Below are 15,852 nucleotides of genomic sequence, written 5' to 3' on the forward strand. Positions count from 1 at the left end.
CAACTTTTGAGCATTCATGAAAAAAAAAAAAGGGTTTAAAGTTCATATTTGTTATAACCATGTCTCATATTATATATATATATATCTATACATATATATATATATATAGGCTATTACTCATACCATGAAACCAACATACATAAGGATTATATAATACTAACAGAATGGTTGTACTTGCAACAAAGATGCCATGTATAGTTTGTAATATTTCTATTATGTGTGATTTTTACCACAGATGTGGCAGCATTTTTCTTTATCAGGTATTCTTTGTGTATCCACTACAGATCAAGTTACAACTGTTCTATTGTTCTTTTTAGTTTGTCTGTCAAATTGTGTACAAAAAGGCATAGATTAAGATGCCCAGAAATATTATGTAATCGAGTCAATAGCCAGTTTATAGTTAGAGTTTAGCTAATTGAATTTATATATAAAGTTAATTAACTATATATATATATATATATAATCTAGTTGGTATTCCATTATTTTTATGCACACATTTACAACAAATACAATGTAAAAATAAAATCTTTGTACAACCAAAAAATTATTTAAATACATAATTTTCAGTGAAACTAACACCTATATGTGATTTCCAGCAAATAACTGTAATGTTCTAATGTTTTTGATCAAAATATGGAGGTCCTCATCAGGAAATAAAACAAAAAACAAAAAATTCTATCATTCAATGGAGAATATAGTTACATTTAAAATAGATTCCAAATATTCAAAATAATGTTCGATAGATGTTGTGACACACAGTTTAAGGCATAAAAATAAATGAAAGACTTTTAATGGTTCAATTCTTTACATGGCATGATATTAAATAAGAAAATTAAAAACATTAAATTCTGTGTGAATCTATAAAATATTTCCAGTACATTTGTACCGTTCCAGTTTTTAAGTGTGCTATTATTTACATAATTTTCTTGTTAAAAATATGTTCCATTTAAATACAAATTTTTAAAAAAAATTTAAACCTGCACACACATACATACCAAGATTAGTAATTAGTGATCTTATGCCCTAGGCTATACCTACTCTACAATACATCTACATAAGTATTGTATTACTACCCTATTATAAATCAATAATAAAGCCACTCGATACAACTCTTGAGAATTTGCTGTTTGCTGTAATCACTATAACCAAGTCTCAAATATAAATATAGCTGAGACTTTTACCATTTTTTGATGCAATGATACCACCATATATATACAAGTGTACAAATAGTATAAGTATATGAAGCTGGCAAGTAAACAGCTGGGTTCTCCATTATGACAATGCCCATGCATCACAATCTTCTAGTTAGTAGCTAACTGGCAAAACACTAGATACTTGGCTTTCTTCCTTCCATATGACAATATCATCATTTACAATGTCAATACATTTACATATTGAAGGCATGTAAATGCCTTCAATAATGTCATGAAGGCATTTACATGCCTTCAGATCAGTACCTATCTACAACTATAGTGTTTCCTTTTGGCAACTCTAACTATTGGTTTCAATGGATGTGTCAGCTAGGATATCAATTCAGAACTGAGACATAATATCTGTAATAGGTTCTACTAAAGGTAAAATAAGCTTGATGTAGACCTGTTTGTACCAAATCTAAGATCTTTGAAGAGCATATCTTTGAAAATTCCCATCTTAAAAACTTATTTATGTCAGGTAATGAAAAGTTGACATAAGGTCTCTATGAGTAGTTAAGATAGAAAATATTTCAACATTTTTATTTGTCTTTGTTTCTGCTCCAGCATTACAGCAAAGAAAACATTACAAGAAATGTTTTCTTAACAATTTCCATTATTTCATCTCAAATAATTCAGCTTTATTATTTACATCAGATTACTAAACCTTTACTGTATTTGAATTTGCTTAGATTTTCTAAGGCATTATTAAAAATTCAAAATTTTAAATTCATACAATGAAATATTTTTACAGAAATTAATCAGATTGCTAATTTTTAATTATGACAAAACGGATGGTTCCAGATTATATTATTTCAAAACTAGATAAATTACACTTACAATAGCTAAATGCATCTATAAATCCACCTTGATAGTAATTTTTTTAATGTGAAAACTATATCTGTTCCATATATGCTACACATTTTAATGATGATAAACACTAATCTTCTAACTTATTAATTTAAATCTTTTTGTAAAATCAATGTCATTGAATAAAATACAGATACTTACCCTCATTGGATGTATATCACCATAAGGAGGTTTTCCTTCAGCCATTTCTAATGCTGTAATTCCTAAACTCCAGATGTCAGCTACACAATCATAGCCAATTTCTTGAATAACTTCTGGAGCCATCCAAAATGGTGTACCTATGACTGTATTTCTTTTAGCCATAGTATCCTGTTAAAATAAAAATTTAGCATTACTATTATTCTAGATATAATTAAAAACTGTAAAATAGCTTAAACATGTGACTTACCGTTAACTGACCAGCAACACCAAAGTCTGCTAACTTAGCATGACCCTCTGTATTAAGCAATATATTTCCTGCCTTAATATCTCTATGAATTTTACGCCTTTGATGTAGATATTCTAATCCCTTCAATGTATCAGATAATATCGTTGCTATTTCATCTTCAGATAACTAATAAAAATTAGATTATGCTTGTTTTATTCAGATATTAAAACAAATCTAATAAAAGCATATCTTTAATAAAAATAAATTATGTCAATGATAACTGTCTTAATAAATTTAATATAAAGAAAAGGATTATTTTAAATTATAAACTCTATAAGAACTCATTATCATTAAATACTTATTTTTTTAAAGCATAAATAAATCATTAATAGTTTTGTTAAATAAAATCTGCAAAGTACAAGTTGATTTATATCATATTCTGCAGGCTCAAATACATACTTTGTGCAAAATTTTCTTACAGTAACTACTTGGAATTTAATGATAATCACTGACTAATAACTAACAAAAAAGTAACATAATTAAATAAAACTACAATTAATAAAGAATTCCTGATATTAAAAGAACATGTTAAAATAAATCTTTTAAGATTTATATTTTTTAATTATTAAGTATAATTATGTTTTAAAGTGGATTGAATCCTACTTGGTCAATACTGGTGTATCATGCTGTGTCGTAATCAACATAGCATATCTGTCGATACTGTGAATTGTAAAACTAAACAAGCAAGACTCAGGCTCACTTGTTCAGTTTTATATGTTTATGCATTTCACACTTATGGTTTATTCCATACTTATGTTATTCCATATAGCTGGACAGCATAGTCATGTATAGTTGCTGTAAGAAGTACATTTAATGAAAAAATTATCATTTTCACTACTATCTTATGTATATTGTTTAATGTTTTGTAAAATGGATGTGTACAGAAAGTTATTGTTTGATGACATTTTATGTTTAATAAATGATAATTTTAAGTCAGAAATATATAGTTCTGGTGCTGAAATCATAGAAAATGAATCTGATTTAAAGCTCCATCAATGTAAATACCATACTATTATATCAGATTTTTTTTTTACTATAAAAAAAACACATTTAATTCTAATTTTTAAAACACTTTTTCTTTTTAATAAGGCCCATAGCCAGAACTTACTTTCAGGGGCTCATTCTTTAAATATAATAGATGACATCTTAACTGCCTTGATCTTCCAGCTATCATTTTTCTACTGACAGTAAGTTTGTTCTGTTCTGTTGTGATGGAGTGTTTTTTCTATGATTATGTCTTGGTCATTGTATATTTTGTATGTTTGCAGTATGGTTGCTGGTTGTGTAATAGTTTGTGTGTTTGTTGACAGATCCTCACAGATTTGGACATGGTGCATCTTCTGCTCAGAACTCAGGAGCCTGGGCACAAATTTTGCTGCAATAGAGCAATGTTCAATTCAGATGTCAAGATCACCCACTACATTCCAGGTGACACACTAATCTTGATGAAAATGTCCTTAATGGTTATCTGATGAACCTCATGCACAAGACATTGAATGTTCCAAACAGTTTTGGGGTTGTGCCCATGGAGGGTTGACCTGACCTTTTGTCATCCTCCAGTGATGTTCTGCCCCTTTTTAAGCATGTGTGCCACTGGAAATCATTGTCCAATTTATTGCTTAATCACCATAGGTTTCCTGAAGCATTTTAAGGGTCTCTGTTGACTATTTTCCCAATTTTACACAGAATATGATATTAGCTCTCTGTTCCAGTTTCAGGTCCATGATAAGATTGCAAAGACACACTAGTATATCAAAAAATTTCTGTAATACAATCTTTACCGAATGCAGCACATTGCCACTTTACACACCAACTCATGAACACAATGTGCCTCTCTTGCTACAGGCTCATGACTGCAGCATTCCCTTGAATCACTATAGACTTGGAAGTTTTTGATTGCACTTCATATTTATGACTTGGTCTTATGTTGCAAACATGAACCCTCCATCTCTCAGAGAGCCCATCCAACCAGCAATTTGACATAGTTCTGTCAACAAGATCCTGCTTAAGATAAGAATGCTCAACAATGAGCTCCTTCTGAGTTCACTGTATTGTATTATATCCAGGTAATATTGTATAGGTTTAATGGTATATTGTTTTTGCCTACAAAAGTTAAAGCTTACTAATGATGATATTAGTTTTTTTTATAGAAATACTCTGATATTTACTTATAATTATAATAAACATCAGATGCTTTACATGTTCCAAAACATGTAAATTCTAACAATATTATACAATTAAAAACAATAGCTGTGATTATAGTAAATGGATTCTACTGCAATTTGGAACATTTTGATTGAACAACAGTTAAAATCAGTGCTAAATAATATCAGAAGAATATAAATACTATGTAGTAACAATTTTTGTTAGTTCAGCATCAATTACATATATGATTATTGTACCAACATTTTTACTATATTATGCCTAACTTAATCAATGGTACATCAATAAAAATCTTTTGTAACATAAGATATTTTCTTATTTACACAGTATCATTCTTCTTTGTGCATCACATTTTCAAGATTATTTTATAGTCAATGGAAGCATTTTCAGAAAAAAATATTTAAGACAAAATTGTCTTATTTTGAGTTTGATCCAATTCTAAATTTAAAAATTTTATTTTCTTATTTAAAAAATTTAAATTTTGGCCTGGATAACCCATTTCCATAATAGAGACTCAATTTATTTATAAAATTTTTTAGAATTTTGGATGAAACTCACAAGTAAGTTACTTGGCCAAGGAAATAGATTAATATCCAGGATTTGATGTATCTGGAGTTGTGAAGAGGTGCATGATTGCGTTGGAAAACAAATGGTTAAAGACTACCCAAAAGCTGGAACTTTCTTATAACAAACAAGAGATAGACTTCCTTACTTTTTCAGCAAATAATTTTATTATAACACAAATGTTTTCTGCTTTATTTAGGAACCTGCTTCAGATTTTTTGAACAATAAACCAAGTGTTCCAAACTGCAACATTCTATTGTTTAGAATAATGTTTAAATTGCAACATTCTATCTTTAAATAATAATTTATTTATTAAAATTGTTTGCTGGAAAAAGTAAGGAAGGTGATCTCTTATTGGTTCTAACAAATTAAAATATGTAGAGTTCTTTTTTCTAAACTCTACATATTTTAACCTGGTGATATAGTTAAAGTTATTTAAAATGTTTGTTCTCTCAAATAATTTTTCATTTTATGCTGGAGTTTTGGTTTGTTCTTCTACATTGCTATCCAATTTCTGCATTATTTATATGGGCTTTTAACTGTCTGCTTTATGTTGTATGTCTCTCTTTTTTTCCTCCAGATATGACCATGCTCACTGAACATACTTTGATCATTAACAGAATTCCAATATTCTGGAGGTTTTCTGATGTATTCTTTGATCCATTTCAGACAATGCCTTTGTTGTGTAGCATTTAGCAATGGTTCTTTTTGGGTACTGCAGACTGGTATCCATGCTCACAGAATTTTTTAGGAACAGTTGATCTACTAATGATAATACCCTACTCTTTCATAAAATGCTTATAATATGTAATAGTACTGAAACATTGTTTTCTGATAATGAAATTCAGAATCCTATTTCTCTTGTGATGTGAATGGGAGGACAACTTCTTCCATTAACAGGTCCTGGCAATTATCCATTTCACGTAATTGCTGAAATGACTTTAAATACACTCTCTTAAGATATACTTAATTCTTTTGCTATAACAATTCTCTAACTTGTCTTCTTCATGATAAATGATAATTTGCATCTTAAGTTCAGTAGTTAGGCTCTTTGACCTCAAAAATAGAGAGGTTGCAGCTGATGTTTTCATTGCAAAAACGTGTATGTGAGACGTTCAGCACCGCCTTCCTGTAAGCCTAGAAGTAGCACAATGGCGTTTGGAACGTTGAGCATGATTCCACTGACGTTTTAGTTACCATTGTCACATATCTAGGTTTACAGGAAGGCGGTACTGAACATCTGACATACACATTTTTGCAATGAAAACCTCTCTAATGTCGGCCGCAACCTCTCTAATGTCTCATCAATATTGCACACAGAATGATAGATTGTAATCACAGACTACCATTAAATGATTTTATGCTAAAATGCAAAGGAATACTGTAGATTTATGCAAAATGGTCTAAAAGTTACAAGTGTGATCATATTCTATCATTTTGAGATAGCTTTGTTAATGTTCTATCTTTATGAGGAAACAAATATTCATGTCATTTTTTAAATATCCACAAAAATAATCATTATAATTATTATAAAATAAGTAGCACTTAGAAAAAGTAATAAAAGCTGACAAAATTTCTGTTGCAAACATATTATCTATAAATTCTCCAATCTAGTCTTCACCATTCAGAATTACTCTATCATTTTGATTTGAGATTGGGTTACATATTATTACTATGCAAATAATATAAATAATTTAAAATTAATTATTATAAAAGAGCTTCTTGTCTCAAAAATTGATAAAATTAAATCTCAAATAGTATAGTAGAGATAACAGAGTCTTATCACACCACTACTGATAACATCAAAATGGCACCTCTGTCCATTTTGGTACACAAGACCCTCATTAGCCATACATAAAAATATATAGATATCTGTTCAAGATTTATTTCCACCCACACTGCACAGTAGCATGAGGATTCATCATAAACAGGAATATTTCAAAAGAAAATCTCTTGATAAACCATTTTATAATTGATAAACCAATTCACATTACAATATCATGTGATACTGTAATGTGAATTGTAATCGTGACCACTATATAATGGTTTATCAAGAGATTTTCTTTTGAGATATTCCTGTTTATGATGAATCCTCATGCTACTGTGCAGTGTGGGTGGAAATAAATCTTGAACAGTTATCTATATATTTTTATGTATGGCTGATGAGAGTCTTGTGTACCAAAATGGATAAAGGTGCCATTTTGATGTTATTGGTAACAGTGTGATAAGTATCTACTGTAATATTTGAGATAGAATTTAAGAAATAACACTTTTTTTTATGTAAAAATCACAACATTTGGGAGAAAGTATTGAGATGATATTTATGAAATGATACAATCCTTGTTCAATCTGTGTTTATATATTTCACATATTTTCATGAAAAGCATTCTTAAAGTTAGAGAATGAAGTTTATACTTTTAATTTTTTCAAAAATAATTTGAAATAATTTTTTAAAATAATAATTTGTACCAAAAAGATATTTTAAAAAAAATCAATCTGACTTCGAATTTTATGACGTTTCTGCAAAATCTTAACTGTTTTCCTACTTTTTGACATTTTTTTTTATGATCTTTATGATACTGTTAACCTAAAAATTCAGAAAATTCTTTAATAAAGATTTTTGTGAATAATAATTTATTTAAAATCTTTTAATAAATTAAACTTAAATGAATTATTTTTCTTTAGATTTCAAAAGAATTTAATTTTTATTTTTGCTGATAAAGAAAAGTTTCATTACACGTTTGTTGAACAGTTTTGGCATAATCATTCTTAAAAGAAATACATATTTGAAACAGTAGGAATCTATATGAGAGCATACAATCCACAGATAAATAACTCATTAGTAGCAAGAAATTGCAATAACTTTAATAATACTTTTCTTCTTCATTTATTATAAGAATATTTACATCCTAATTAATAATGTTAATTATGATTATTCTACAAATTAATAAATTAATTCAACTACTTAGATTACTTACTGTTTTCTTTCTAAGCCTCATAATATCAGATACTGAACCACCTCCACAATATTCCATTACAATCTAAAAAATAAAAATAATAAGTTATAATAAATAATGTATTTTATATAATAAAAATTGAAAAATATGAAAAAGTAAAAATTTTATTTAACTACATATGAGAGTTAAATCTACAGCGATTGTATGTTCTCTAAACAGGAAATGACATCACATTTTTAAAACATCTTGTTTTATAAGCTTTAAACATGAGTAATAATAATAGCAATAATAATACTAATGACATAGTAAAGTAATAAAATAATTTTGTTACACACAAGAAAAAATTGAAATTGCGAAGGTCCAAACCTACATCATTTAAGTTCAGTGGCTATCATCTTATCAATTCGGCTATCACCATTACAAAGAGCGAAACTTCCAAATACTTATAAGCTAAACAGTCAATTTTCAGAAGCCTGTTTTTTTCGGAAACACTTGAAAAGTGGGTCCTATTATTTGGACAAGAAGCTGCTTATGCTTAGGGCTACATGCTCAAAAAAGTTTCATTCAAATTGGAGTCCTGAACATCTGGCCATCTCTCCTTGTTAGTTAACATGTATAATCCAATTTAATAGTATAGAGCTATTAGCATATACAGTACAGTCAAACTTTGCAATCATTTGTTCACCTCTAAAACTGAACTAAGTCAAGTATAGTTAGTGCTCAACCAAAGTACATCAAAACAATAAGAATTATATATAGTAATTAGGATTATAAACAAGTTTGGTTTGAGAGTTTGAAAATTATATGATTTGGTGATAACAATATTGTTTGTAATATGAAATTGTACAATATTATTTGTAATATGTGAACAATATTCTAATATTTATGGGGATGTCTGCTCATGAGTATCTGTTGGCACTATTTAAGAGTGCACGTCATTGAGATTGGACTATATTTTTAATATGCTTTTCAGTTATATTAATTGATCAATACTAGTTCAAAAATAGATAAGTAGTGAGCTGTAATTCAGTTTTTTAATGCAAATTCAAAAACTGGATCATAGCTCACTACTCTTTTCTACAAAGTAATAGTAGAATGGCCATGTTAATGTCATCAAAATTATTCAGAAGAATAAGTTGTCAAGTTAAAACTTGCAGTATAAAGCACAGGGGCAGATCACATTTAGTAATATGTATGCAGTTCATGATTCAGTTTCAGTAAAAGTTATAGCTACATATTCTCCAACAGTTATTGACTTACCTTCATACTTTATCAAATATTTAATATATGATTATGTGACAACAAATCTAAACTCTTAGATATCTGAAAGGATTTAATCGAAATTGCATAGATGATAAAAAGTGATATTATTTAATTAGATTATATATGTATATATGTNTTAATTGCTGATAAATTCATCAATTTATTTAAATCATCAATTAATTAATTAGTTATAATTCATAACCATAGTCAATGTATTTTACATGTATGTTATTGTTATTGGTAGTGTTAGATGTACTCTGTATAGTATTTTAAATAATAATTCAATTATGTCATTATTTAATTTAAGTATAAGATATTTAAATTAATGACAATATGCAAATCAACACATTATAATACTTGTGCAGTTTTCCTTCCCATCTTTTGTTTTATGTTATGGATTTATATATGAGTTTATTTCATTAAAAAGTTATTTTTTTAAAAATTTGTTACTATGTTTGATTTGCTCACATATCAATGGGTATAAATTAAGAATCTTTTATAATTTAAAATTCTTTTTTCTACAAAGAAAAACAAAAAAATAAAATAATAATAATAATAAAGTTTATGAAATTACTTTATTAAAACTCACCCATAAATCAGTACCCTTGAAATAACTTCCATAGTATTTCACCACGTATGGACTGTCACATTGTTGCATTATTGATATCTCTTTGATTATTTCCTTTAAATCAGTATCCACAGGTACTAATTTAATTGCCAACACCTGTCCAGATTCTTTATGTAGTGCTTTATAAACACTGCCATAACTCCTAAATGTAACAAAAAATTATGATATAAATTTTTTCTGTTAATCTATATTTAAAAACATTACAGGTAACCCTTCATATGTGTGATTTTGGTTAATAAGTCTATTCTGAAGAAAGTTTAACATTTTAAGCTCAACAGAGCTCAGAGCTAGCAATGCTAAACCAATCTCTTTTCCCCCCACATCTGCTCACTATTCATTAGCAGAAGAACATGAACCTTAGTTTTCCTAGTGCAGTACTCATGTTTAGACAACAATTTAATTTCTATTTTTGTATTTAGTGTAATTTCTGCAACACTTCTGTTTTAATTCTTCAGCTTTTACAGAAAACGCTATGAAGAAAAAAAAAAGACAGCAACTGTACAGACAATGTTTGATAAATATTTTGCTTGCTTTTTAAAGTTTTGACCTCATGTTTTTATTTTTTTTGGGCTACTTCAGTGGTTAATCTAAATCATTGATTCTCACCCATGCGCTACAAACTTGCCCAGAGTATTCCATGAAACAAATAAAAATTTTGTAAGTTTTTATTAAAATTTATTCCAATGTACTACAGTAAATTACTTTATTCATAGATGATTCCACATTTACTATTTTATTAAATACAATAAAGTTTACTTGCTTATTGCTTTATTGTTTTATGAGAACAGTAAACACGGAATTACTTTGATTTTTGAATACTTTGATACTAATGCTCTTTAATAAAAAGTATCTTAAATGGTTTTCTGCAACCTCAGAAAGGTTGAGAACCATTGGTTTAAACTCTGTAATCAATCTTTAATGTTATTTTCTGATTTTTGTGTGCAACTATACTATACTTTGGCTATAAAATCTTTAAGTAAAAATTCTTCAATAAATGTTTTTTTTTAATTTACTTTCTTCATTTTTCCTGTTTTTTTAATTCATCCAGACAAATATAAATGTAAAAGTTATGATTTCAGACAACTTAATGTATTCACAGATGAATTTATTTTCCACTGATTGTAAACTTTGATATATGGGTTTAGATATATGCTGTATATTTACAGAACCAATTAATTAAATAGGCCTATATCAAGGGTTATCTGTGATTAAAATAAATTTCTTTATAAAAAGAATATTTTACAAAATATTCAATACCAATAACATATATATAAATGAGTCTAATAATAATATTTTTAAAAATTAAAACTGACTCATTCTTATTTATATATACATATATATGGGACAGCAGAGTAATTTAAGCCATGTACTGGGTTGTTTGGAAAGTAATTTCATTTTTTTTTTACCACTAGACAGATTAGTTGTACTTTTTCAGCCATTTTCATTCTAAACCATATTATCATTATATATTTTGACAACTAGCATTTTAAGGCTTATTTGTAAAAAATTTTGCTTGATTTTGTGCAATTGTTTATTTTTTGTGTCCCATCAAATATGGAAAATCGAAAGTAGCATTTTCGGCATATTTTGCTCTTTTATTACAGAAAAGGTAAGAATGTTGTTCAAGCGAGAAAAAAAATTGTGTGACGTGTATGGAGAAGATGTATTGACAGAATGACAGTGCCAAAACTGGTTTACAAAATTTCGTTCTGGCAATTTCAATATTGAAGATGCACCACGTTCTGGATGGCCAGTTGAAGCCAATGAAAACAAAATAAAGGTACTGATTGAAGCAAACTGCCGAATAACAACACGTGAAATCACTAAGAGATTAAATTTGTCAAATTGAACTGTTTATGATTACTTGAAACAAATTGGTTTCGTTTCAAAGCTTGATATATGGGTTCCACATGTTCTTAAAGAGAGATGCTCTCTTTGGTGGGATTTTAAGGAAATTTTTTTTTGGAGCTTTTACCAGACAATTTAACAATTGATTCGAAAGTGTACTGCCATCGAGTAAACAAATTGAGTAATATCATCAAACAGAAAAGGCGGCCAGAATTGATCAACAAAACAGGTGTAGTGTTTTACCACGATAATGTCAAATTTCACACAAGTTTGGTAACTCGTCAGAAACTGTTATAACTTAGATGGGACGTGCTATCACACCAACCATATTCGCCAGATCGAGCACACTCAGATTATTACTTGTTCCGGTCTATACAAATTTTTTTTAACTGTAAGACATTTACTTGAAATGACAATGTCAAAAATCACTTGGATCAGTTTTTTGTAAGCAACGATCAAAACTTTTATGAATGTGAAATCATGCTACTACCAGAAACGATGACAACAGGTATTTGACCAAAATGTTCAATATATAATTCAATAAAATATTTATTTATTATAAAAATATTGTGTTTTTTCCCACGGAAAAAAAAATAAAATTACTTTCCGAACAACCCAATATTTTTCAAAATAAGTCTAAATAAAAATTATGGAATAAAACATGTTAGTTTCTGTTTTTTTCACTCACTTCTTTTTTTTTTTACTTGTATATTCAATAAAACTTACATAGCAGTTTTTCACCAGAAGTTACATTCAACAAGAATTGATGTGAAAGAGTGCCTCTTGTTGAGTGTGGCTTCTGAGAGATTAAAACAAAAAAATGCAGAGATCTGTATGTACTGAGAATATCAGAGAAATAATTTGATCAAACATCATAATCATCTCTGATTCAACAATAACAAAAATAATGAACAAAAAATAATTCTTTCTTCCTCTATTAAATAGTCAAGTCTTGTAATCCAAGTATTTTTTACTCAGTCAAAAAAAAATATATATTTTTGTATAGCTTGACTTTTTATTTTTACTTGTTACTAAATTTAAACACTTGTATTGAAAGATTTTATTGCTTTAGAATAAAATTAATAAATGATTACACATATAAGTCTAGCACCATTATTTTAAAAATACAGCTTTGCTGGTCAGTTTTTTAACCTGAATGTTAAGCTCTTTTCCTCATTGCTAAACAAAGTACACAAATAATGTAAACTTTATTTAACAAATTATTTATTTATATAGTGTTTTGAATAAAAAAACAGAAATTCCCAGAGAAATTCAATTTAAAGCAGAATGAAGAATCCCAGCATTAAGCTTAAAAAAATATCTGTTTATATTTGAATAATGGCTCTGAATAGGGCTTTTCTCTGTTTTAAATAGTTGGTTCTGTAGTCAAGTCTGTATGGTTCTATTTAAAAAACTGAAACTATTAAAATTATTTTGGATATATCTAAAAGATGAGATGACATGAAAGTCATACACTTCAAATGATATCATCTTAAATATTCAATCATCATAAAAAAAATAATGCAGAATATCAGGATAATCTCTTGAAGATCACCAAACAATGTTGCACCTAGACACCTGGAAATCTTGTCAACAGTATCAAGCCTTTAATATTCAATATGTAATTTTTAGATAGATAATTTCACTGATTTTTAGTAGTCATCTCCAGTTTATTTATTGTTACATGATATACTTACTGAATGTTTAATTTGTTTTTGTTACTGTGTTTGAAGTTAATGTTTTTAAGAATTTAAATAATTTTTTTCTAACTAGTTAAAAATATTTAACAGTAATCATATTATTATTATTTTTTTAATCTGTATATCTTTATATTAGTTTATGTTTTACTCATTTATTTTTTATCATATTTTAATTTAAGTATTTCATTTGAAAATAATTTTTAAATTTAAACCTTTATTGATGTTTCATGTCAATGACACATGAACCAATGTTCTGGAAGTTAGAATATTGAACTGTAATACTAAGATGGCAAAATAAGAGCAGTTGAAGATGTTTGTTTATCTTAAAATTATCTGGTATTGAAGATTTGATATTATTTTGATACCATATCCAGTTACATATATATTTTTATCTAGAAATATTTTAATTTCAAACATTAAACATCTTTTAAATTTATATATGAAAATTTAACTTTATGTTGTGTAATATGTATATTTTATAAGCTGTGTCTGTAGGTCAAATTTCCATTAAATTTGGATTATAAACCATGTTTTTCCAATGAGATATGTTATCATCTTTGAATAACTACATAAAATTACACACAGTCATGGGTGTCCACAGAGGGGGGGTAAATGGAAATGGGACACTTATCCCAAGGAATCAAGAAAAAATTCTGAAATCATAATCATAAAAATAATTGAGATATGTAATTCACCCTCAACCATGAGATGCTTTGTCTGTCTTTTTGTATTTGTCTGTTGCAATACTGTATTCTATAATCTACTTATGAAAACCCACAAAAATTAAATTATTAAATACAAATTCATTGTTTTAATTATTTTTGTCTCCAAGCTTTGCCCCACAGAAAATTTTCTGTGGGCACCTATGCAAACCATATATGCTTAAGTCACGTGAGAATCAGATTCAGAAATGCTAAAACTAAAAACAAATACCATAGTCTATATTTTGTTCTGTATATTTCAAAGTTTATAAACATTTGATATTTTTTTATTTGATGGAATGCTATTAAACAAAACAAAAAAAAAATTGTTCCTATTCTATATTGCCATTAAAAGTTTATTACAACTTTTAATAAACAATGTTAATATTAATGTGCAGTCAGACCAATAAATAATATTTTATGTCTCACAAACTCTGAAAATATAAAATTTACTGAATATAAAAATCAGAAATACACTCATTGTATTTTTTTAATTATATCACTAAATAATTTTACTTTATAAAAATTATGACACATTTAAATTTTTATACAATATTAAAAATATTATAAGAAACCTATAATTATATCTAAAAACTTCAATACATAATTTAAAAAGTATTTAGATATAAATTATTTGAAAGATAAAATTAAAAGACTTTAATTGCTAATAATTTAAATTCAAAGAAGTCAATGACACTAAATCACAATGAAACCAAGAATACTAGAGTCAAGTGCCAATAGGAACTAAAATATACTTTTCATCTTATTTTATCTTATCTAATAAAAGAAACAATGGTGAAATTGACTTTATAATATATTTTTTTTACTTTAATAATAAAATAATGACAATTTTTTTTTTATAAAAATGTAACTGTCATTAATTCTTATATAATCTAATCATTTTATAAGGAAATTTATTTTAAATTGTATAGAAATATTTTACCCTTCTCCAAGTTTACAAATTACATCAAAAACTTCTTCTGGTTGTCTTGTTAAGCTCTCTTCACTCAATTTTTTTAATTCACTATAAAATAAATTTTAAATAATTTATTACACAATTCTCAACATGTTTTTTTCATTTAGTAAATATTACAAATAAAATTATTTAATATGCAATTGAATTAAATAATTTATAAATATATATATTTTTTTTATATCATACATTTATACCCAATATCAGTTACTATAATTTGAAGTACAAAGTACAATTATTATTACTTCACAAGATATCAAAGCCAAATTATTTAAGGGTGAATAATCTTTTAGTAATTTTTTTTTCTAAAATAAACACGTCTCTTCTCAAAGAAATGAAACAAAATAAACTAAACTAAACTGTACTAGTGTCAACTTAAATACCAAGCAATGAAAAATTATATATATATTAACACATATTTTAATTGAACCTATTAACAATGTAAAAACATTTTAAACTAGCTAAATTAATTTTATTTACAGGAAATTATTACTTCTGTTGTATCAGTAAAAATGTTTAAATGCAGCTATTAAGTAAACAACAGAACTTCTCAGAAAAGATGACTAAA

At 27.0% G+C, this 15,852-nt stretch overlaps 1 protein-coding gene across 2 annotated transcripts in view; it reads right to left on the reverse strand.

The window, feature by feature from the left end:
- Positions 1-15,852, reverse strand: part of LOC111630343 (serine/threonine-protein kinase 3-like) — a 49,584-nt gene that overhangs the window by 19,463 nt on the left and 14,269 nt on the right. For both annotated transcript variants that reach the window (XM_023374434.1, XM_023374435.1), the window contains exons 2-6: positions 15,255-15,335; positions 10,024-10,204; positions 8,193-8,255; positions 2,449-2,613; positions 2,202-2,369 (exon numbers count right to left, since the gene is read on the reverse strand). In XM_023374434.1, coding sequence (XP_023230202.1) covers positions 2,202-2,369; positions 2,449-2,613; positions 8,193-8,255; positions 10,024-10,204; positions 15,255-15,335 — 658 coding nt within the window. The remainder of the gene's footprint in view (positions 1-2,201; positions 2,370-2,448; positions 2,614-8,192; positions 8,256-10,023; positions 10,205-15,254; positions 15,336-15,852) is intronic.

This window comes from Centruroides sculpturatus, unplaced genomic scaffold (assembly GCF_000671375.1).
Source record: "Centruroides sculpturatus isolate CEXI.00-Female unplaced genomic scaffold, Cexi_2.0 scaffold680, whole genome shotgun sequence".
Classification (NCBI taxonomy): domain Eukaryota; kingdom Metazoa; phylum Arthropoda; class Arachnida; order Scorpiones; family Buthidae; genus Centruroides; species Centruroides sculpturatus.